This window comes from Dama dama, chromosome 20 (genome assembly GCF_033118175.1).
Source record: "Dama dama isolate Ldn47 chromosome 20, ASM3311817v1, whole genome shotgun sequence".
NCBI classification, from domain to species: domain Eukaryota; kingdom Metazoa; phylum Chordata; class Mammalia; order Artiodactyla; family Cervidae; genus Dama; species Dama dama.
Genome location: NC_083700.1, coordinates 26,645,687 through 26,670,699, shown reverse-complemented (window position 1 = coordinate 26,670,699; position 25,013 = coordinate 26,645,687). Strand labels below are relative to the sequence as shown.

The 25,013-nt window shown below is 47.3% G+C and overlaps 1 protein-coding gene across 2 annotated transcripts; it reads left to right on the top strand.

Annotated features, from left to right (window-relative positions):
* Positions 1-987: 987 nt before the first annotated feature.
* Positions 988-24,621, top strand: TENT5C (terminal nucleotidyltransferase 5C). Of its 2 annotated transcripts, XM_061121049.1 has the most exons (3): positions 1,016-1,105; positions 15,527-15,572; positions 19,005-24,621. In XM_061121049.1, the coding sequence occupies exon 3, from the start codon at positions 19,031-19,033 to the stop codon at positions 20,204-20,206; it is 1,176 nt and encodes a 391-aa protein (XP_060977032.1). In that variant the 5' UTR covers positions 1,016-1,105; positions 15,527-15,572; positions 19,005-19,030; the 3' UTR covers positions 20,207-24,621. The 2 variants fall into 2 exon arrangements, with proteins under 2 accessions (XP_060977031.1, XP_060977032.1); XM_061121048.1 differs by lacking the exon at positions 15,527-15,572 and having other exon boundaries at positions 988-1,105.
* Positions 24,622-25,013: the final 392 nt, after the last annotated feature.

Here is a 25,013-nt window from a genome sequence, read left to right as displayed (position 1 = left end):
CTGCACTGCTAGTTTTCCATTTTCTTATTTAATACTTATATAACCCTACAAAGCTGTTTCATTTTTAGTTCCACCATACAGGTGAAGAAACGGAGATTTATGGAGGGTTGGTTAAGTTACTTGCCCAGGGCCTCACAGATAGTTAGGTGGTGAATGGAGATTCCAATTCAAGTTAATCTGAATTTAGAACCTGGACGCGGAAACCACTTGCTATCGAGTGACTGGACGGCGTCCAAGCCCCGCCTGCATGTTGTATAACATACACGGCTGAGCCCTGTGACATTCCGAGTTGGGCTGACGCTGTCACGGTTGCCAGGCTTGGCGATGGATTCCTCCAGGCCCTCAGTCCCTCTAACTGCACACAGGTGGTAACTGCGCCAGAGAACCAACTATGCCGGTCCTTTCCCCAACGACCTCCAGGCAATTTGCGTGGGGATTCAGGAAGGCTCGCCCTGCTCAGCAGTCAGAAGTTTTTCCCGACTTCAAAACACACGTCGGACGTAGGCTTGGGGGTTTCACTCCCCACTCCTAGAGACCTAAAGCGAAAATCCACAGAGAAGCTAAAGAAAAACAGTCCTGCGAGGGAGCGGAATAGAGATGGGAAAAACTTGGGTGAGAAGTTATGATAGGAATGGGGGAAAAGAGGGTAGCGGAAAGTAGAAAGAAAGGAGTCCCATTAACACCAAAGTTATGGGGTTGTCGACGCAGCCCCTGTCTATTGCGCCTGCGCAGTGCTACCTTCTTGGGCACCCCGGCCCCTTCCCGCCGCCGAAGATTTACTCGTCTCTCAGCAACCATTCACTCGAGGAGCCAATCAGAGGGCACCTTTTGCCCTGCCCTTGCCGTCAGCGCCCAGGCGGAAGGATCCTGTGGGCGCCGGCTCCGCCCCGCCCCGCCCCTCGCTCCCCCGGGAGGGCAGGCTAAGGGGCGGGGGTGGGGGCGGGGGCGGGGGGCGGGGGCGTGGTTAGGCCGTATAAGAACGGAGGGGGCGGCGGCAAGACGGCTCACTCAGTGCCGCTGCCCGGGGGCTGTAGTGACCGCGCCGCTCCTGCTGGGGGGCTGCCCACGCCAAGGACCTGCCTCAGTGGTCTCCGCCGCCGCCCAGGTGAGTCCATGGCCCCCTCCTCTAAAGGTGCGAGGATGCGCAGTCCCGGAGAGCCGCGCGCTCTGCCTTCGGGGGGTCTATCCTGGCCCAGCAGAGCTCTAGTCTTCGCCGAGCCTGGTGGGGGCGCGGGGGCCGGAGGGGGTGGGTACGGACAGGTGCCGGGCCCCTGCTCTCCCTTTGCCTCCAGCTCCCGCGACGTCACCCCCGCCCCCTAGACGGACCAACCCCGTGGGCCAGGCGAGACGCTCCGAGAGGGAGCTGCAACTTTCCAGAGACTTCGGCTGGGGCTGGCAAACTTCAGCGAGTTCCTGCTGCGCGCGTCCCGCAGACTGCGCAGTGGCCGGGCGCGGGCCGGACGGCCGAAGAGTGTGTGATGGGGGCCTTCGGCTCCTTCCCCGGGTCCGACGGCTCCCGCGCCACCCCTGCCTCCCTTGCGGTCTTTTGGGCTCTCCCCCGCGCTCCCGCGGGCGTGCATACCTCGGCCAGCCGGCCAGGAGCGAATTCAAATGCGGCGGTTTCGGAAGGCGCAGTTAGGGACGCAGCGGTCCGTGACTGTATCTGGCCTGGGAACCCGAGACGGGTTTTGGAGGAGAGGGCGGAGATCCCTAACTTTTCCTGGGTTTTCACTAGACTGGGGACACCGAGAGCCGCAAAGCGATCCAAGCGGGTGACTGGTGCGCTGCTCCTCTCTCGGAAACTCGTCGGGAATACTGCGTCGGTGATCTGGTTCCTCCCCTTGTAGGAGTGAAACTTGCTTAGCCTGTCTACTGAAAGCCACGGCCGTCAGCGGACTCGGCTAGCGGAGCCGCGGGCGGCTTAGAGGCGCGGTGCCCGGGAGGTGTCGCAGTCCAGATCGCGGAGGTGGGAGGGAGTCGGACGAGGGGGACGAACCTGAAGAGATACAGGTTGGTAACTGCACACCTAAACGCAGAACGCTTGTCGGAGAAAACAGAACGGAGCTACCTCGAAGGAAAGGGATGATTTCCGGGGAAATGCCTGGCGAGTTTCTCTGGAGAGTGCGAGATGACCCGAGCTCACTAGAACCGACTGTTAGGAATGGACCCCGCGGGAGGGATCCGCTCGGTCGCCTTGCCCGCCTGCCCCTTCTTTCTTTATTTTTCTTTTTGGTCCGAAGGGAGGCTTCTGAAGGGCTGACTAAATCTTTGTCTTAGGTAGGGACCAGCTGCCATTTAAATGTCCATTTGTTTGTAATGTAGTTATAACGTGCACACCGTGGAGTGTTACTGGGCACTTATTACAGGAAGCTTTATAAAGACTGTGTAATCATTTGTATTGTGACAGTTGGTATTCAGGAGATTTGGTAGGGAGGTTGGGAACCTGAAGCTCCCCAGGAAGTAAAGTGAAGATTATTAAATCCTCCTGAAGTAGGTTCCTGGCCTGGCCCAGCTGCCTGCAGCGGGTGGTGATGGTGGGGGTGGGATGTGAGTGGCCATTGTTGGCTACACTAACCTTTCAACGTGAGTGACTTGGCAGGGAAGCCAGCCGGGAAGTGAGCCAAAGCCGTCAGGGGGGTAGGAGTGCTTACCAGGAATTGTGCCTTCTTAAATCCGCAGAGGTGTTATGGGGGCACTGAGTCCCGAACTGGAGACCCTGAGAGCCTGCTATCCAAGGGGGTGGGGTGTGCACTGGAAAACGCTGACTTTCTCCCTTTCAGGGAAGCTCGGAGGTGGGGCAGCCGGAGTTCTGCCCTTTGACATTCTTGTTTGTGAAGATAGAAAATTTAGTATCTCTGGAGTCAAGCTTTTACTTGAGATAACTAAAAACTTGTATCTTAAGGTATACCCACACCTTTAGAGTCCCCTTATTCTCAATAAGGAGTTTTTGGACAGCAGATTTGGGTATATTGTATATAATTGTTCAGGTAGCTGGGGATAACTTCAACATCAAAGTAAAAAAAAAAACAAACACTTTTTTCTGCCTCTAAATTGTTACCCCAAACAACAGTCCCAAATTTCATAAGTTACTGTGTGTTCAGGGAATAAGTAGCAGCACTCTTTTAGTTTCTTCCACGATACCTACCTTGTATCCAAAGATTAAGCTGGGGCAATTGAAGGAAAGGATTGACTGGTACTTGGCCTGTTTGTCAGAATGGCCATGATTTAGTCAAGCACCCGGGCTCTGCCTACTTAGCATCCTCAGCTCTCCTGAGAGTGCAAGTAGCCACCGAATCACATCCTGAGTTGCAGCCGCTGGCCGGCCCCACCCCCACCCCCAGCAGTGCCCCACTGAGCCTGCGCGTGGCCCTGTTCAAGGCCAGACCAGCTTGTACACATTGAGCACTGCCCATCAGAACAGAGAAGTCCTCACATTTAGGAGAGTCTGAGGAACTGCCCGGCAGTAAAGATAACTTCCTGTGGACTGGAGCGTCCTTGTTCTCCCAGTGCCAGAAACTTGGCACATTCGATGCAAAATTAGAAAATGACACGATTTTTTCAGCTGCTCGATTATGTCGTACCCTTGTCTGCATTTTCATTTTTGATGTGTCGTGTGTGTGGTGTCAGTCCCTAAAGAATGACAAACCAAGAACAGTGAACGGATGTGGTAAACCCTTTCAGTGTTACCAAGAAAACATCTTGTAGATACCCAGGACTAGTTTCATGAGTTAATTTAAACCTGTGATGTTGTGTTTGGGTTTCGCAGTCTGTCCCAGACTCTGGGCTTCATCTTGTTGTTAAGGGATGGGGGCGGGGCTTAAGGGGAAGCCACGGCAGAGTCTGGTGTTTCTTGGGATAAAACATTACTCCAGTTAGATAAGGTCCGTTGCTTTTGTGTGTGGTCACTTAGGTAAACGAGGCAATATAGAAAAATGCTTTCTGCCATCTTGGTATTTTGACTGTAACATGTTAAATAAATTGGCATAAGCAGTATTGTGATGAAGCCAACACCTCTGTGTTTCAAGAAATGTTTATGTGTTTAAAGCCATTTGGGTACAGCAGAGTGCGGATCTGTGATGCTTCCGGAGCTTCTGGTCTCGAACTTTTTTATCCTTTTACTACATGCGTTAATGGGGAAGCTTAATTTTGAAATTTTAATTGTTTAGAGGAATTCTAAATGGGAATGGCATTTTTGTATAGCCCAACTATGTAAGAAAGCCTTATGAATTGTTTAGAATTCATAGATTTTGTGCAGCTGGGCCCTGTAGCCTGTTCTAGAACTGTTTGCAGAACATCTTGGAACAATAGGAGAAAACAAATGTGAAGAAATAATTGCTGACGTTAAGCAACTCTCCATGTAGGATGTTTTTTAGTCTCGGAGCCTTTGGGAGTCTTGGTCACCCAACTGTGTAAAGTGTTTATTTCTTGGATAACAGTGACCGAGTTCGTAAGTGGTTAAGTGCTTCCGAGGCAGGCGTTTGTGCCAGGTGCCAAGGAGGCCAAGGGAATGGTATGTGAAAAGGCCCGTGGAAATGCTCTGGATGCAAATGGAACCGGGTCAGCCTCAGAATGTCCCCGGGGCACTCGGATTTTGCCGATTTATTGCAGCCACTGGCACGTGAGCCCCAGGGGCAGGAGTCTGTGCTCATTGCCGAATGCTGGATGCTGGGCCTGTGTGCCTGTTAACTAGATCTACTGCCATTCCTCCAGAGAGGGAAGCACCTTTCAGGGGATGGTGTCCTGGTGGGCCAAGGTGCTGGAACACATTTTTCGATCGAAAGCTGCAGGCCCAAAATGCTGGGTGGCTTCGGGGCCTCTTTAAAAACAGAGGCCTCCAGGGTGTAGGTTTGGAGCCCATGGGCAGTGACGACTAATTGGCCGACAGCTGGAAGTCCTCAGGGCAAGCTCCAGAACCCACTCCCTTCAAGCTCTTTCCCTCTGCGCATCCACCCAGCACAGCCTCACAACGCTCACTCAGCCTTTCTCTCTCCATGTTCACTGACTGCTCGATCTGCTGAGTCTTTCTCTTTTTGAACTTTTTGTTTCCCGCTGCCATCGCTGACCTGGTTTCAGTCTGCAGACAGCTGCTTCATGAGAGCGGCAGCCCAGCGCCTCTCCCTCCCTCCGGCCAGCTCTCCACCCGCCAGCCACCTCCAGCACCTTCACAAGCTCGTAGGCACTACCCATCCCTCTAGAAGACTGGCTCCTTCTGGGACCTGTACCTTTCCCACCTTCCATTTGTTCCTGACCTCCCTTCCTAACTGCCCTCCCTTACCTCATGGAACACACATTCAAATATTTGAACAAGCTAATGCTCCTCCTCCTTTCCCATATTCCGTTTTGACCTAGTTCTGGACCCTTCTCAGAAACTTATGTTCTTACCCCACTGGGGGATGCCTGTATCCCACCCCCTCCTCATCAGTACTTCTTTACAGTTCTACCTTGTACCTTATTTTGTTTCTTTTTTTTTTTTTAAACCTGATGTTAACATTGGATGAGCACAGAAAATTCCATGTCTGTCTCTATATTCACTCCCTGTTAACGCATTTTGAGAAGAAAATTATCCATGAACCTTGAACTAACTGTTCCCACCATCTCGTATTGGCATCGTAAGCGTTTCTCGCCCTGCGTAGCCCTTACTAGAATGTGAGGAGGGGTGATCCTCCACCTTGCCTGGAATGCTACCCCATTCCCCCAGACATACCCTGTTTATCCCTGACCCATGCTTGTGATGGTTGAGGTTGTCAGGACCACCTCAGTCAACTGACTCTGTGTGGGCTTGGCCAGCCCTGGGAAGAGTGCTGATCCAGACACAGAGATGAACTGGGCACTGCCTTGGCACCTGCTCTGTGTCCAGGTGCTGGCCCGAGGGTGTTGGATGAGGCATGGGCACTTCTGCTGTCTCCCTTGCCCAGCCCCTTTGCTGTCTTCATCTTTCTCCACTCCCCCCACCCCTCCCCCACCTCTGAAGCTGCCTTAGTTATAAGGACACCTGGGTTCTGGCCCTGGAAGCACCACTGTTTCTTCAAATTCGACCTCTAGTTTCTTCATTGTAAGAAGGACAACAGAGATATGAATCACGATTACATTCCTAATAGTCACATTACAATAAACAGGTGAAAAAAAATTTATTTAACCCATCATGTCAAACATTATCTTTTCAATGTGTCATCAATATAAAAATATTAAGGGTTATTTTACTTTCCCAAACCCTTGTATGGAGTGCTTAAAATCCAGTGTATATTTTATGTAGACAGCACATCTCAGTTTGGACTTGCCCCATTTCAGGTGCCCAACAGCTTGTGGTGCATTATCAGGTGGCACAGATCCAGGCCATCTGCAAAAAATGTTTCATTCTCAAATCCTTATTCTCTGTGCATGCGAGTCAGGAGTTAATAACAGGAGGTTTTAGAGAAGGAGTGTGAGCTAGAATCTAAGCTCTGTGAGGGCAGAGGTCTTGGTCTCTGCTTCCTCATGGATCGTAAGTTCCTAGAGCAGTACTCGGAATGCTGCAGGCACTCTGATATCCAAAAGAACGAAAGGAAGCTCAGTCATTGTGGCCTATTGACTGGTAATCATTCACTGTGTGTGTCAGACCTGACACTGACATACTGGGTGTTTGAGTCCTAGTCTTGCGTGCATTCTCTTGTTTTTCTATAGTTTTATAGAGAATAATCATAATGTTATAGAATTTCAAAGAACTGCAGGTAAAATCTTCTGAGACTGGCCAGGGAGCAGGAGTCCAAAATTTAATTAGTCAACAATTAAACCTTGACAATGGGAGAAGAAATAGCTGTTATGTAAAAGGTGTCTACAAGATGCCTGATAACAGCAACACATGATGCTGTTTGATGCTACTTGGTAAATGCTAATTTGATGACAAGCATCCCAGTGAGCCATATGCATGATTGGGCTTCACACAGTGGGGGACACCACAGACGAGGGGGTGGTTTGGCCATTGGTGCAGAAACAGACATCGCTCCATGGTCTCATTCCTTTACTTCAATCCCATCCCTTCACTCCCTTCCCACCTCCCCATCCTCCTACCTAATAAATTTCTGTTCTTAGCAGTATTTATGATGATATCAGAGGGACCACTGAGCCTGGTGATCTTCACTCTGGCCGCCACCATGCTCAGTACCTGGAGGTCAGGTACCTGCTATGTGAAAGTTAACTCTGCAGGGAAGGATCTGTGCAAAACTAAAACTGGCATGGAACTGTGTATGTAATTAGCATCTCATGGAAATGAAGGCAGCTCCTGCTAGGTATCAGTGAAGGGGGTTGTATATGTTCAGAGTAGGAGAAGTGCTGTGCTGCATTTGAGCAACTGAGAGTTGATTGTCCCTTTGCTGATAAGGCCCAAGTATGCTGCTTGTGATGAGATGGGGCTTTTAGCTGACTGAGTTGTCCTTTTAGACAACTGACAACTGTTCAGAGCTCTGAACCAGAAAGTTAGATGGTAAAGTAGCTTGTGGACATAACCCTTGATCAAACCTGGAAGCTCTCAGCCCTTAAACCCTATGGATTGTACGTAAACTTCTTCATCTTTACTGTAAGGTCTCCTTGGAATCATCCTATTTTCTCAGCCTAGTCAATGTCTAAAACTGTGGGACCGGCTCTGGGGATCTCTTTAAATGAGTTCAGACCGGTAACATCTCTGCTTCAGAAAGAGGCATTTGGTAGGAGGGAGGGAGGTACCCAGTAGCAACACGGATTATTTCCAGTTGTGTATGTAGCACTTAATCATGCTGACACCTTGGAAACATCAAGGCTTCTATGCCCCTCTCCCTTCCAAAGATATCTGTGTTCTGATCTTGTTAATATTTGCATTTGCCACGATTCAGGGTATTCCTTTAAGCACTTGAACTTCTGTGGTGTTCCTGTTATAACATCTGGGCCAGTGTTTTGATTCTGTCTCATGCTGTTTTGCTGCCACAGCATGACTTCTTCCAGCGTTATCTCTCCAGCCACACTTGCCTAAGCGTCCTATTTTGAAAGACAGGAGCAAGCTTTCTGTTTGGAGTCATCGTAGGGTGGGTGTCTGTGGGTGGGGCCCAGGCATTGATAGCGAGGAAAAACTATATGTTGGCATCAGTGGGGAGGGGCTGCTCGTAGATTCCTCTCTTGGGGAAAACCTGGGCAGAGCGAGGGGGCATTAGCCTCTGTGCCTGCTTCCACTTCCACCTGGGAGACTCTGCCTTTGGCTCAGGCAGCATCGCAGTCGCTGTGGGAACTGAACCAAATTTTTTGACTCTAGTAAACATCAGAGCTCAATGACCAGGAGGAGGCTGATAACTCTGAGAAAATAGATTGAGGCTTCTGGCTGAGTGTGCCGGAGCTGGATGAGAAAAGACCACCTGCTGAGTTGTTGTATCACTGACCCGAGAACTGGGCATGGCTTTGAGGCAAGGGGCACTTTTTTCTTCTGACAGAGGTGGAGTGTGTCTGCGGGTGGTTGAATGAGCAGCTGTAAACATTATTGTTGTGGTTGAGTTGCTCAGTTGTGTCCAACTCTTTGCAACCCCATGGACTGCAGCACGCCAGGCTTCCCTGTCCTTCACCATCTTCCGGAGTTTGCTCAAACTCATGTCCATTGAGTCAATGATGCCATCCAACCATCTCATCCTCTGTCGTCCCCTTCTCCTCCTGCCCTCATTCTTTCCCAGCCTCAGGGTCCTTTCTAATGAGTCGGCTCTGCACATCAGGTGGCCAAAGTATTGGAGCTTCAGCTTCAACATCGTAACTTCAGCTGTAAACATAACTTCTTGGAAAAAGTCAACAAGGAATGTATTTTCTTATCCTTTTAATAAACAGGGCATTATTGTATCTGGTTCTGTTGCTCTGGGCAGTTGACTAATGTAAACTCTTACTCCATGTACATAAACCACAGGTGTGCGTCTTGGTTATCTGTGACTTTGTAGTGTGTTTTGGGCTGGTGGGAGAGCTTCCAGAATGTGGCTGCCTTGCAGGTGGTGGGCTCACCCGGGGCCCTGCCAAGGGGCTGGCAGACAGAAGGCTTCCTCAGGCTGCCCCCTGGTCCTAGATAACTTCGTCCTTCACCACCCTAGGAATTCAAGGAGTGAAGGAGGATTTCACTGCAGAAGACTGAATCCCTGTTGACCCTGGTTTTTCTGCTTTCTGCCCACTTATCTGCTGCAGCATATATCAAGTCCATGGTCATTCCAAGCGCCTGACTCTCTCTCGAGGATAAAAGGTTGTCAGGGGTCAGACTGCATGCTGGTGGGAAAAGAGGCAGGTGTCCAGCCTTAGGTCCAACGTGCAGGCGTTTGTCAGTCTGTTCCAGGCTGCTTCTGTTTTCAGGTGTGTTTCAGCTCTCCTTCCTGCGTCAGCCCTTGGGGTTCTGGTCACTTCTTGCCAATTTGTCTACCTCTTCTCCGCAGCTCCAGTGGGGTTATCTGTTCTTGGATCCCATCAAATTGCCCTCTTGTCTGCAGGGAGTATCCTGTTCTGTTGCTTCGTCAGCAGATTCACAGTCCTGATCTTCCAGCCACCAGAGCAACTCCCAAAGGCTGCTCCTTTATTCTGTGAGCGGGGCATGCACCTTAGTTGCAGATCCAGACCTGGATCAGCTCATTCCTAAAAACTCCTTCTTGTGCTATTACTGTTTCCTCTTAATGCTCAGCAAGCTGACTGCCCCAGCTCCTTCCATTCCTGGCTTCCCTCTCGCTTCCTGACTTGCTTTCTCTGAAATCACCACCACTCCTGACCTGGCCAGCATTCTGGAGCTTCCTCAGAAGGGAGGATCCCAGGCCTTCACCTCTCAGCCATTGTTGCTTTATGACATGCATTCGCATGACTATGTAGCATGTCTGTACTTAGTTACGTTCAATTCTGGTGGTTCCCACCAGGCTGGGTACACCCTCATATCCGTGATGCTTTTGAGGGAGAGAGTTTTGTGCTGACAGTTGTTAGATACTCTGGTTCTAAAGGCCTTGCTTGGGCAGTTGCCGTCTGGCGTTACTCCACCGAGGGGGCCTTAGCACTTCTGGCCAACTTCTTTGCCACCATCTTATAACAAAGCTTCATACCTTTCTTCTCTCTTTTCTTCTTATTGCCATCTTCTTCCTACAACTTCCTGAGCAACCAGCTTACCTTCAAAGCTGTGCTCCCACCCTAGCATGTACACCAAAGCTACCTGCCTCTCAGGAAGCCTCCTAAGTCCTATTTCTGTCTCCTGAGTGGTGTGTCCTTGGACAGTTAACATGTAGTCTCTCTGTTCCCTAGCTTCCCCACCTTTAAAAGTAAGGAAATAGTATCTCCCTTGCAGGATTGTTTTAGGAATCAAGCATGCTGATCCCCATGAACTTCCAGCACTATTCTGCTGCCTGTTTGTTGTCGTTCAGTCGCTCAGTTGTGTCCGACTGCATGGGCTGCAGCTTGCCAGGCTTCCCTGTCCTTCACTGTCTCGCGGTGTTTGTTTGAACTCATGTCCACTGAGTAGATGATGCCATCTGTTTGGGACATTGTCAGATATTTGGTTTAGTGGCTCATAGGTCACCTGGCCAAAGCTCTAGTCCCATTTGGTGTCCCCTACCTGCAGCCGTCTCTATAGGAAGAGCCCCTGGAAGGCTCTGCACCTATCAGTACTGGCCAGAGCATCTGAGCACATGGTGAAGTTAACCCAGTGAGGAAAGGATGTGGTTGAGAAATAGTTAAATATTTCTGTTATGAAACAGTTGATGTGCAGGCACCGCCCGCCCCCCCACCCCCCACCGAGAGCTAGGATTTCCTGCACCCTGGCAAGGGCTTCGGTTCACTGGTGCCTCTCTGAGGGGCACCTCTAAGCCACCGAATCCTGACTCACATCTTTTGCTTAGCTGGAGGTTGCAGTCAAGCTGGCAGTGAAGGCTGGTTGACTGAAGCTTTGCTGTCTTTAGTGTATATGGTGGGGATGAGGGGTGATGGGAAGACAAGGTGTCATGGTTATATAGTTAGCAGAAGGCAGCTTTCTCCCTTATTTGGATAAGACCAATAAAATTTCTGTTTCAGGAAAGATCACTTTGGTAGCAGCAAGAACTGGTCATCCCAGTGTACATGTGGGTTTGTAGCATGAACTTACTGTCCTCTCCCCATCTGCCACTCACTACTGGCAGAACTCGACCTAGGTGGAATTTGCCACCAGTTCTGAGAGTCAGAACATTAGCTCCAGAGTTGAGGACCTGGGGTCAATTCACTTAATCTTTCCTGATCCTTATTCTTTGTGTGGGCTTCCCTGGTGGCTCAGACGGTAAAGAATCTGCCTGCCTGCAATGCAGGAGACTGGCGTTGGATTCCTGTGGCAGGAAGATCCCCTGGAAGAGAAAATGGCAACCCACTCCTGTATTTTTGCCTGGAGAATTCCATGGACAGAGGAGCCTGGTGGGCTACAGTTCATGGGGTCCATGCAAAGAGTCAGACATGACTGAACAACTTTCACTTTCATGTAGAGTGCGTGTAAGGATTAATGGGATTGGACATGGAGTGGCTTGTACTAAGTACTCTTCTGTCTGCTTGCCCGCACACCTCTACACCATTATTTTATAGGAAAAAAGAAATAGGCCCAGAGCTGTGGTTTCCATTCACTCAGCTAGATGAGGGAAGGGGTGGGATGGGATGTTATAAAGGGTGTTGCCATCTACTTTCACTTCTGTTTAAATTATCTAGGCTTTTATAAGCAAGGAAGTAGTTTCTTTTTGCTTAAAGTGCCCTCGGTTGTACACGGAGGAGAAGAGTTCATGTGGAACACGGGTGCCCCCAGGGCCAGGAACCAGGGTGGTGAGGGTCTTTGTCCCATATACACATACCTCCCTGGGACCCTGACACCAGGCTTGGTCCACTACCCACAGCCAGGTCTCTGACCCTGAGCTGGAAAGGGTCACTAGGAAGATCCAGACCATTGAGGTAACACCCGGTTAGCAGTATGAGGGCATGTTGTCATCAAAGGAATGCTGAACTGGGTTGAGTTTCTTTGTGTTCTTAAGCCCACAGCAGGGTCAGGGGCAGAGGTGCCGCTTAGCTCTCTGCGGGCTGGATGGAGTGGCTGCCACAGCCAAGAGCACCCTGTTTCACACTGCAGTTTTTCCACAGAACCTTCTGGGACTTCCATGACAAATGTCGGAACCTAGACGTAAATATATACCATTCTTTAACTTCACAGATGTACCTCTCCACACGTGCTAAGGACTCTGGATACTTCTACCTCTAATGCCAGGCACACAGAGGAATCAATGCTGATTTGACACTAGCCCTCGACCATAAGGCTTGAAAGTATTACGAGTGCTCTTAGCATTTGTCTCCAACCTGTCCACCTGCCTGTCCTTTTGCTTGCCTGAAGTCCCTTCATGCTTTCATAGTCTGTCACTCCGGCTTCTGGGGTCTAGATAAACTAGGGAGCAAGACTGAAAGTGAAAGTGAAGTTACTCAGTCGTGTCCGACTCTTGGCGACCCCGTGGACTGTAGCCCACCAGGCTCCTCCGTCCATTGGACTCTCCAGGCAAGAATACTGGAGTGGGTTGCCATTTCCTTCTCCAGGGGATCTTCCTGACCCAGGGATGGAACCCAGGTTTCCCGCATTGCAGGCAAACGCTTTACCCTCTGAACCACCAGGACTGGAAATGGCATTTTTTTTTTTTCTTTTCAATGAAGGCTCAGACTGGCTTTCAGATCCAACTGCCTTGAGTGTGCTAGGCAGTGGGAAACAAAGATAAGTTAGACATCCTCTTGTCCTCAGGGAGCTTGGTGTCATCTTTGGGCTTTAGTTCATCTTTTCCTCTTACCTTGTGCTGCCATCTCTGCAAAGCTGTTTTCCACTTGTGTGTATTTTATCCTGCTGCTGCAGCCAGATGCTAAAAGAAAAGGGAATTTAAGGGTACCTAAGATAGTTCATCATGAGCCAAACTTTTTAGAAGATTAAGTAGCTTAAACTGAGCAGGCAACTGTTCATCCTCATTGTACCTGAAAAGGTGCCTAAATTTTCAAATCAATGAGAAATAGTGGTTCCCACCTTTCCCAATTTCTATTGAGCAAATTCAATGAATATGCTTCTCAGACAGTAAAAGGACAGTAAAGACAGTGAAAAGAGAGTAAAAAGCACTTTCATTTGAATTTACCAGGCTTCAAATTATTTTGTGTTTTACTATTTTGTTTATTCTGCTAATTAGAATTTGCCTTTAACCAGGGCCTTTCATGAGTTGAGACTGTTTCAAGTAATTCTCTTATATGGGGATTATATCAGTGTTGATCTCTAGTAGTTAAAAACTACTGTTACACAAAGTTCTGGTGTGTAATCTAAGCACTGAGGCCTACGACTTAGATTTATTCTAGTCATACCACATTTGTCTAAGTAACTTGTAAATGTACTTTGGTATTTGAAATTGTTTGGCTGGATGAGGGAAAACAAAGGATTTATGTCTAATGGGCATCGTTAACTTATTTGGGACACTTCTCATAAGCTAAACCACAAATACAAACACAACCTAAATTTGAACTTTCAATAGCTTCAAGAGCTCCTCCAGATCTAAGTCATGATAAATTGAGAGAATTAAAAACTATACCATGGGGACTTTCCTAGCGTTCCAGTAGTTAAGACTCTACTTCCGCTGCAAGGGGCCTGGGTTCAATTCTTGGTGGGGGAACTAAGATCCTGCATAACAAGCGGCATGGTCAAATAAATAAATAAAAGCTTTTTTAAAAATGATGTATGTATCAACAAACAGAGAAAACCTCAGGCTTCATGACTGAATCTAAAGAGTAACTAAATTGACAAATGTGTATAGACCAATTCAAGGTTAGCCAAAAAAGAAAAAACAACTATACCATGGACTTAGCATATGTCCCACGCTGTGCTTTTATATAGACTGTTTTTTTTTTTTTCTGAGAATTAACTCCACTATTCATATATGTGTCAGAAGTTGTTGACATGGAAGATGCCAACCATAGGCATCTTGGGTTCCTGAAAAAGTGTTTATTGCATTTATTAAGGTTCTTGCAACTGCAACCAATAATCAGCAACACCATGAGGACAGCTGTTGTTGTTCAGTTGCTCAGTTGTGTCCAACTCTTTGTGACCCCATGGACTGCAGCACGCCAGGCTTCCCTGTCCTTCACTGTCTCCTGGAGTTTGCTCAAATTCATGTCCGCTGAGTCGGTGATGCTATCTAATGATCTCATCCTCTGTCGCCCTCTTCTCCTCTTGCTCTCAATCTTTCCCAACATCCAGGTCTTTTCCAATGAGTCGGCTCTTTGCACCAGGTGGCCAGAGTGTTGGAGCTTCAGTTTCAGCATCAGTCCTTCCAATGAACATTTAAGGTTGATTTCCTTTAAGATTGACTGGTTTGATCTCCTTGCAGTCCAAAAGATTCTCAAGAGTCTTCTCCAGCCCCACAGTTTGAAAGCATCAATTCTTTAGCACTCAGCCTTCTTTATGGTCCAACTCTCACATATAGCTATAGACATACAGCTCTCTCACTATAGCTATGTGTATAGACATAGCTATAGTACATCTGAAATGGGAAACAGTAATTCTTGTGAAACTACAGAAAACATTTTTGTATGCTAAATAGAATGACACTAGATGAGATGGCTTACCCATTGAAAGTTGTTTTTTTTTTTTTTTAAATAATATACCCACAGTGGACGTTGTCTTTTAGACAACACATAAGTAGAAAATTGCATAAAAGCCCTTCCAGATTAGAACTGTCCCTCCCCCTCATCCTGCCCCTCTAGAGATCAGTTTTTAGGCTGAAAGTGGGGGAAGCTTCTAAGTGCATTTGATGTTGATAAATGGGTATGGGGATGGTGGGATGGGCTGCAAAGAAAGGAATTAAAGAGCGTAAACAAGGTAGCAGATTAGAAGTTTCATAGGGGAGAGATTCTGGAACATGGCTCATAAGATTTTAAGTTTTTTCTATTAATATATATGTAAGTTCCAAATTCAAAAGAAATAAAACAAGTTTTCTTTGTACCCTAGCCTGGAAGTGGTATTTGATGTAAGCTGAGCTTATGTATCCTTTCAGGGATTTTTGGTTGAATAAGCATAGACTTGTGCCTTTACACACACAGTTTCAGACTTGCTTTTTTATTACTCTTGATAAGCATTTCATATTCATACAGATAGAGCTACCACCATTCTTAGGGACAACTGCATGCATTTGTATCCTGTTGTATAGACGCATTAAGTCATTTAACCTTTTTTACTGATGACTATTTGTAGCTTTATAAAGAATACTTCAGTGAATATCCTTGTGCATACTTGCAAGTGTACTCATAGAATAAAATCCAGGGTAGACTTCCCAGAAGTATAATTGCTATGCCAAAGAATAGGTCCACTTAAAATTGAGAGTCCCACATTGTTCTTCAGAGGGAACCCATGGGCAGTGTACCGAAAGTGTCTGCTTATTGGTCTTTGCTAGTCTGATAGATAAAACTGGTACATGAAGTCTGAGTTTCCCCCCCCTTTAAGATAAGGTTGAATATGTTACAGGTGTCTGAGCCACTGTTACATCCTCTGCCCTTTCTTTTATCTTAGGGTTCTAGTATTTCTGATGCATGAGAGCTGCTTATTCATTAAGGAAGTGAGTACTTTGTCTAATATTATGAGTATTTTCCTACTTTTGTCCTCTCACTTCTTTATAGTGTTTTCACAATATAGATACTTTAATTTTTATATAGGCAAATGCATCACTTTTTGTGACTGCTGTGTGATGTAGAAAGGAATACCTATTCTGTGTAAATTTGCATAAATTTCATGTTTTTTCTATTACTCTTAGGTCTTCATCTTTTTACACTAGAAGATGAAGTCTTTGATTCATCTTTTAGATCTTAGATTGACATAAGCAAAGAGCCATCTTATTTTTTAAATCTCAATAACTACCCAGATGTCTCAATTTTCCCTTTTCTATTTTGAATGCCTTTTTTATTATTTCCTTTTGATTTTTAAAAATTCTGTTTTATAAATTTGTCCATCTTTTTGTGTCAGTACCATGCTGTTTCAATTTTTGTGGCTTCATAATATCTCCTACCATGCTGGTAGACCTCATTCCATTTTTTCATAACTTTTTTGACTGTTCCTCCCCCTCCTCCCATTAGAACCTTACAAATTTTCAGTCTAAAATAGATTCTAACTTTGAATCTATGACAAGTTCAGAGATTTAAAAATATATGAAAATTTTCATGCATATGTACTCTCCCACCTTCCCACTGCCCCCTCTGCCACCCCCTGCCACCCCCAAGAACAAGTGATAGCTTTCCTCATATTCTCCCAGGTGTAAGATGTCCTAGTTCTAATGTTAAGAGTCACTGTTCTAGATGTGGGAGCAGTCCTGACTTTAACTCTAGATGACTTTTCTTTTTTTTAAAAAAACAAGTCCTTAAAAGTGCGGACAAAAATGATTCCTACAGCTATTCACCTCTATAGCATTATTGAGTTTCTTCCTGGAGATTTTCTTAAAATTAATTGTTCCTCCTTTTCCAAGTACTGATTGAATCGCAGTTCCTGTGTTGCTGTGACTTCTCATGCCCATATCAGAAACATGAGCCTTGGAAACCCACTAAGATCAGATACACAGTGTAAAGCAAGTTGTATTTTTATAGGTAAGTCAGCACACCTGGCAGAAATCTATGTCACAAAATCATAATTTAGCAGGGTGTCAAAGCAGAGTTGGAGCCATACTTTTCTATAATCATTTGGACTTAATTGTGTGGTGTCCTGCAGAGTTGGCACAAGTGTACTTCATGCTCTGCCCGTCATCATTAAAGGGACCATAAAGAACCAAGTGTATATAAGAGCACATTAAAGAGAGATCTCTACTGTTCCACATTTGACTTGAAGCCAAAGGCCAGCCACAGTAAACATCAAGTATTTCATCACAAATTTCAGTTGGTATCCTTAACTTAGAAGTGCTTTGATAGGATAATCTAGATAGCCTAGGGCTTTCTAATGCTGTCCAAACAGGTTTGCAGGGAAAGTTTCATCTTCCCCTTGGCAAGTTTGCTTCAGCAACAAGCAGAAGGGCACCCATCCCCCATCCGTCTTCCTGGAGCCAGCTTTGATCACATGGTCATCCACCTTCCCATTGCCAACCAGCAAATTCAGTCCCCTAACCTCCCTGCTGAAGGGAGCCTGTGATCTGACTTGAGGAGAGAGGCGCATGATGGCCAGATTGGACAACTCACCAGGCTCCCGACTGCCTGTTGCCTTCTGCACAGCTGAGCCTTTGTTGCCTTTCTGCCGGCTTGTATCCCTGCCCCATAAATGAGCTTTTCTGTGACCTTCCTGTTTGCCCCGGTCAACTGACACGTCTTTCTTCTGCCTTCATATTACATGTTCTTTCTCGTACTGAGATGTCATGTTGTCACTCTCCTTCTTGCTGGCCGGCTCCTGGAAAGCGGCTTGTCTTGGTGTGTGCCTTAGCGCCCCCAACACAGACCGGCAGCCATCCCGTCAGTCTGAGCTCTGTGGATCAGGCACGGGCCCCTGGTACCACCAGCACAGGACCGAAAACCCAAGCTGGAAGCCCAGGCCTACGCATGCTGGGTGTGCTTGCAAAGGCGGCAGCTTCCAGTCAGCGAAGCTGATGGTCCTTGGGATGGGTTTTGTGTGTCTCCAAGTCAGAAAAGTGAAGCGGGTAGCAAACCTCTCTGCTACGAAGTCTGAGGACAGCACCTCAGTCTCTTCCATCCATCGAGCTAATGCGTGACCCATGTGGAGCCACAGTACCTGGACTTACTAATATATCTGTTTTTGTCACTCCACATCAGAATTTCCAGGGATCTGTTGTTTTGTTTTCTGAACAGTATAACGTAGTTGAAAGTTACTGGGGTAACTTTGTGGTTCTAGCAGTCGATGTTAGAGAAGCATGCTTTTCTCCTAGTGCGTATGTGCTCAGTCGTGTCCAACTCTGCAACCCCATGGACTGAAGCTTTCCAGGCTCTTCTGTCCATGCGATTTCCTAGGCAAGAATACTGGAGTGTGTTGCCATTTCTTTCTCCAGGGGATCTTCCCCACCCAGGGATCGAACCTGTGTCTCCTGTGGCTCCTGCATTGGCAGGTGGATGGATTCTTTACCACTGAGCCCTCTGGGAAACCTTTTTCTCCTAACACTGAGTGCTAGCTTTGTTTTCCTTGGGTAGGTTGAAGGGATTCTTTTTCAAAATAGAGTTGAAAAATCACACTTCCCCGAGGAGTTTTTCCACATCCTGGGTGGGGCCTCCTTGCTGGGTCAGCAGTTCCAGTACTTAGCTGACCTATCCCTTTGTTCCTCAGGAATTTTGTCATTCAGACCATACCTTGGCCCAACCCTGGATGACAGGAGTGTTTGTTACAGGGCTGACGGCTCCTGAAAGTGAAGAGGGTACCAGCATACTTAATTCCAGCAGGACTAAGGCTAGAGTTGAGAATCCATCTATTCACTGAAAGAAGAAATCTTCTTTTGTGGGTCCTGTGTTCCAAGCCTAGAGTTGAGAATCCATTTACTCATGGAAGGAAGAAATCTTCTTTTATGGGTGCTGTGTTCTGTTTTGGCATTGTGGCCTGGGTGTCAACCAGCTCAGGATGTAGTTAGGGAGCCAAAAACAGGAGAGGCGATTTCCATGGAAAACAAGGAAAATTAGCAAAACCTGTAGACCCTCTGTTGAATAATGCTGTGTTTTGGTTACTTGGTTTAGTGAGTTTGTCTGCTTGCCCTCACACACAGATTCTACCCCCACCCTACCCTCATGAAGATAAAACGGGCAAAACAAACACACAGCATAGAAAACAAAATGCTCAAGTTGTCGGATTGGCACAGGGTAAGCTTATGTGTATTTTGACCTCACTCCACATGGGCACTGTTCTAGATGTGTTTAACTCATTTAATCCTCACCACAGCACCCAACAGTATGTACGCTTTACCACTTGGCAGTAAGGAAGATGTTCAGAGAGAAACCAACCTCATTTCTGAGTCCCCGGAGCTGCTTTGCCACAGAGAAGTGAACCCTAACTCTGTTTCTCCCCCCCTCCCTTTCAGTTTCCCTGGCAACAACATCCCCCAAGATGGCAGAGGAGAGCAGCAGTACCAGGGACTGCGTGTCCTTCAGCGTGCTCACCTGGGACCAGGTGAGCCGTCTGCATGAGGTCCTGACTGAGGTGGTACCCATCCACGGACGAGGCAACTTCCCCACCTTGGAGATCACACTCAAGGACATCGTGCAGACTGTCCGTGGCCGGCTGGAGGAGGCAGGCATCAAAGTGCAGGATGTCCGGCTGAACGGCTCTGCGGCCGGCCATGTCCTGGTCAAAGACAACGGGTTGGGCTGCAAAGACCTGGACCTCATCTTTCACGTGGCTCTGCCCACAGAGGCTGAGTTTCAGCTGGTCAGGGATGTGGTGTTGTGTTCTCTCCTGAACTTCCTGCCGGAGGGCGTGAACAAGCTCAAGATCAGCCCCACGACCCTGAAGGAGGCCTACGTCCAGAAGCTGGTGAAGGTGTGCACGGACACGGACCGCTGGAGCCTCATCTCCCTCTCCAACAAGAACGGGCGCAACGTGGAGCTCAAGTTCGTCGACTCCATCCGGCGCCAGTTCGAGTTCAGCGTGGACTCGTTCCAGATCATCCTGGACTCCCTGCTTTTCTTCTACGACTGCTCCGGCCATCCCCTGTCCGAGCAGCTGCACCCCACGGTCATCGGGGAGAGCGTGTATGGGGACTTCGAGGAAGCCCTGGACCACCTGCAGAACAGACTCATCGCCACCAAGAACCCCGAGGAGATCCGGGGCGGGGGGCTGCTCAAGTATAGCAACCTGCTGGTGCGGGACTTCCGGCCGACCGACCAGGAGGAGATCAAGACCCTGGAGCGCTACATGTGCTCCCGCTTCTTCATCGACTTCCCCGACATCCTCGAGCAGCAGAGGAAGCTGGAGACCTACCTGCAGAACCACTTCGCCGAGGAGGAGAGGAGCAAGTACGACTACCTCATGACCCTGCGCAAGGTGGTCAACGAGAGCACCGTGTGCCTCATGGGCCACGAGCGCAGGCAGACCCTGAACCTCATCTCGCTGCTGGCCCTGCGCGTGCTGGCCGAGCAGAACATCATCCCCAACGCCACCACCGTCACCTGCTACTACCAGCCCGCTCCCTACGTCAGCGACGGCAACTTCAACAACTACTACGTGGCCCACCCCCCGCTCACCTACAGCCAGCCCTACCCCACCTGGCTGCCCTGTAACTAACCTTGAGACCCGAGGGTTTTCCGCAGCGGGGGATACCCCCCCACCCCCCACCCCGGGTAGGGCAGGGCTCTCAGTTAGGGGAGCCTCCTTCTAGATGTAGGTGTTTGGCTTTTAAAGCGGAACTCAGCTCTGATTCGGCTTTTTTTTTTTTTCCTTTGTGTGCCCATTGGAATGGGTCTCCAGTGTATCATGAGCCAACTGTAAAAGGACCTGCTATTCCAGGGCCACTTTGGAAAAGGCTATAGGCAGTATGACCTCTCCACATCTTTCCAAGACAGACACTAACATGCCACGTCCTGAACGTCTGAGCTCCGGGCAGTTGTTGAGATTGGGAAGCACGTGGGCAGGGCGGGAGGCGCCTCAATAGCTGGGCTCCTCACTGGAGCCTAGGGGAGGTGATCTCAGCCCTCCTCAAGGCGATGTCACTTGAAATTCTCAGCATTTAACGTGAAAGTTGTGCGGATGGTCTTATTTTCTTATATCTGTTTTAGTCAGGCAGAAAAAAATGATAAACATGAGGGTGCTCTTGTGGCTTAATATTTTGTTCAAGGGGCTAAACTGCTTATGTTTATTCTCTGTCAGCGGAGCTGAGGATTTGTCTCCTCGATAAACCAAAGCCGATAGCTGGAGAATTTATGATCTGGTGGGATATGGTTTATGGTTTAGATGCTATGCTATCTCGAGGAATTGTGAGGTATTGCTGAGAGAAAAAAAAAAAATGACCTTTTCTTGAAATGTAACTTGAAAAACAAAATAAAATGTGCAACTTAACGTTAAGTAGAATTGTGGTGGTGGTGGGGGGTGATTGTAAATAGGAAACGTGAATGTTCAATCTTTCTTTTCTTAAGTAAGGAATTCTTGTTGAATGACACCTCCCCCCGCTTATCAGCTCATCACTTTTGTTTTGCTCTTCCCAAGACGAAGGACGGTGCCGAGTCTAGCGTCATTGCAGTAACTGACACGAGGGGCTTCCCATGTTTTAATTGGAAACCCATTCTGGTCACATTCTAAGTATGACTGGCTGTTTTTTCTGGAGTACTTTGGCTGATTTTTGTTTTTGTTTTTTCTTTTCAAAGAATAGTGGTTTCCTTCTCTAGGCTTTTTGGACAGCAGATGAATTGCAGGAATTTCAGTAGATCCAAGTGACCTGTGGAATGGGCCATGCGTGTGCGTACTGTGCTGCTCACACAAGCACCAGGTACTCAGAACCTGGTTTAGAATTGCTTTAGATTTGCACCTGCCATCCCTTTGCTGCGTGGGAGGTGGACGCTCCTTCCATCGGTGGGGCCTCGTGTGTGAGCAAGCCCCCAAGGCACCTCGAGAGGATTATTTCTGGTGTATTTGGGAAGAATTGAGAGAATGAAGAAGAATCTTCCTTACCCTGGTAGATTGACCATACTTGTTTATACTCGCACTTTAGAAGGAAAACAGTGTTATTCTCTAGTCTGAAGCAAGCTTAGTAAATGGGAGAATTCTAGGCTACTGTTGCTTTCCCAGTAGGTTTAGATAAGGGACTTTGTGCTTTGAAGCTTTTTGTGGGATCTCTTAGAAAGCATCACTTTAGGGTTATCAAGGGCAGAGAAACGTCATGTTGCCAGCCAGCTTGGTTTCTTACGTGATTTAATCAAATCCATGCTCCTGATTTTGATGTTTTCCTGTGGCCATAAAAATCCCAAGCCCTGAGTGATTGTTTTCTCCTTGCTTGAAGCAATGAAGTTACCATAATGTTTAGTAGAAAAGGAGTGGTTTACCTTTTTCTAAAGATTATATTTTCAGGGTTTTTTGTTGTTGTTGTTCTTGTTGTTGTTCTGGAATGTGATGTCTTGGTCCTCTGGAAAGCAGATCAAGTGTGACTGAAACCCAGGGCTTAGTTGGTATCCCTGTTGTGGACAAGGCGAATAGAAGCCACTTCTTAGTGTAACCAGCTCCTGTTGCCTGTGAGCCGATAGTTACAGTCGAATCCGCTGGCTTTGAGTCAAGACTGGTTCTGCATGGAGGGGGCCCTGGGGTGCTTCAGTGTTAAAAAGGGCAATGAAGAGTGAACCCCAGCTTTAAAAACTATGTGATCATCCACGTCGTTAAAAGGCTGCCATTGTGGTCAGATGGCAACATGTTTGCACAAAGATAACAGATCTGTTTAACCAAAGCTTTGAAATATGATGAAGCCACCAACATAAGCACTTGCTCACAGAAGTCAGTATTGCTTCCACTGGAAGGCTCATGGATCAGGGTAACCAGGGTCCAGATTGAAGATGGGGTCAGAACTGCATCAAGTAATTAAATTTCCAGTTTGTCCTTGGAGTTCTTTCTACTTACCTTTTTTCTTCTTGTCTGGTACTAGTCCTTTAAGGATGAAGGGAGGCACAGAAGTTGCTAGAAATCTCAAGCCCCTGAGTTCTTTACCACCACTGCACAATTGCCCTTCACCTGAAGTTCTTAGTCAGCCCAGCCGTTTTGAAGTTTGAGAGCAGACCTGTGTTCTAGAACCACCAGGGTAAAAAAGTGCACTCACCGAAGCTGCACTTTTAAACACCTCCTGGGCTAGTGGCATCTCTACCTGCTCTAGGAGCCTCTGGCCTGCTTCGGAATAAACCAGGTAACCTTGAATTTCAGGTGTCTGGAAATTCTAGCTGGAACCTGCCTTTCGTGCTGCTCACACAAGCACCAGGTACTCAGAACCTGTACTGAGTCCAGTGGTTCCTCTTCTTTGTGTGTTGAGTAATGTGAAACTTGGCAGTGGCCAAGGGCACTAGAGTTCAAGTGCAAGTTCTAATATAAACACAGGCAGCCTCACTTTTGCTTCAGGGCTCTGAGCAGTTTTCTGATGCTTTTTGCAGGCATGCAGCTCGTTAGCGGAGCCTGCTTCTTGGAGTCAGGTTGAGCAGCCGCGGGATTAAAGCAGTACCTTTCCCCCCTTGTGTTGGCGGAAGAGGACGCATCAAATTCCTGGCCTCGAGCTTCACCTCACCTTTAAATCTTCCCTTGGCAGTGGGATGCTGTTCCTCACTCCATAATTTCAGCTCTGAAACCAAACTACATCATTGAGACCTTCAGATCAGGGTTCCTGCTGACTGCATGTGGGAGGTGGCATGGCTCACAGCTGGGGGGACCTGGCAGGTTGGGAGATGTGGGTAGGAAAGATGCTAGGTTCCTAATATGTGGTAACAGATGTGGTTTGGCATTCAAGGTTTGTTTTTGTTTTTTTTTTCCCCAGTTTGACTTTTTTTTACTCCGTGGGGATTAGAGTCACAGGAGAGCTGTGTGTGAACCTGTGTTTTGTGGTGATGCATTAGTAATCAAATTGCTAAAACCCCAGATCTTCTTGTCCTTCACCCTCTGCTAGCACCAGTCCATTACCTTCACAGTAGATTACAACTAGTACTGCTTTGTGAACTTTGGGAAGTGGTGCCACTCAAAAGCGACCTCCTAACTTTAGGAACACCTCGTTTTCAGTTAACCTTCTGGTCCCGGTGCCTTGTTTTAGGATGCAACTGGATTCTGAGCTCAAACTTCCTCTTCCAGAGAACAAATGAAAGTTTTGTAGTTGTGAGCAGAGACCCTGATGCTCCCCAGGGAAGTTGCTTCCTGGGTATGTGACTGGGGCTCCACACTGAGGAAGAACCCTTGGGGTGGACTCTGTGAGGTGAAAGAGCTTCCAGTTGCCAAGGTTGGATTTGAATTTTTCATCTGGCAGAGACCAGAATGTCACAGCTGACTTTGGAACATACTCTGGTTTGGCCAGTTCCATTCAGAGCACCGGTGGAGGGGTGTGTAGCAGGGGATATATTTAAAAAGATCAGGCAACCTTTCAGGATTATTTGTGGAGACTTACAAGGTGAGGATCAGGAAAGAAAATGCTTTTTTTTGTGAGGTCAAGTTCTAAATCTTGTTTACCTATCACTTAAAAATAGTTTTAAGTGGAAGCAAAAGAAAATGCTTAAGAGTTTTGCCTGGGCTAGTGGGAGTTGGTGCAAATCGTCAAGGGTAAACACCCTTGGAAGGGTGTTTCTCACACCTAGGAAGGTGAGAAAACCATCCACTAAAGAGGAAGTCGTTAAATAATATGGATCTCTGGGCGTTTTAAAACTCAAGCCATCTGGTCTCTCTTTTTTTTTTTTTTTAGCGAATTAAAAGAAAAATTGCTGCTTTAGGAAAATTAAGTCTTTATCCATTAATTTCCAAATTACTATAGATGAAAAGATACAAATTAGACTAAATTGAAAGCTTTTTGTTATTCTATTCTTGCATAGCCTTTCCAATATTAATCTCTTAGGTTGTGTGAGGTTTCCTCTTTGGTGTAATGGCCACTGACCTTCTCATGGGATGCAGGTGAAATCACTTGTCAACGCAAAATGTGTTAGAACTTGATGAAATAAAGCTTTGAGTTTGAGAAATAAAGATTTATTTAAAAAGACCGTGTCGGCTCTGCTCATTTCTTTGTGTCTCCTGGATGGTGAACTTATTTTAGGTTTCAGGTGAGTGTTTATCAACATGATCAGCCTTGTCTGAAAGATGATGCTTTCTCTAGGGAAAGGGATGTGTGGTTACATTTGGGGGCTGTAGTTCCTTCAATATTTGGATTTACACTGAGCTTTGTTGTTGACCACAGCATCTCTATTAACGGCTACATTAGATGGTGAAATCCACCTTCAATGGCACCATGTTTGATTCAGTGCTAAAGGCTCAGTTCTCTGGAGTTTGACTTTGGCCCCAGACCTGTTTCAGTAAGAACCAAGTCAGCCTCAGCTGTACTAGATGCCAGTGCTATCATGGTTTCTTCATACTTGAAAATAAGTATAGAGGTGAT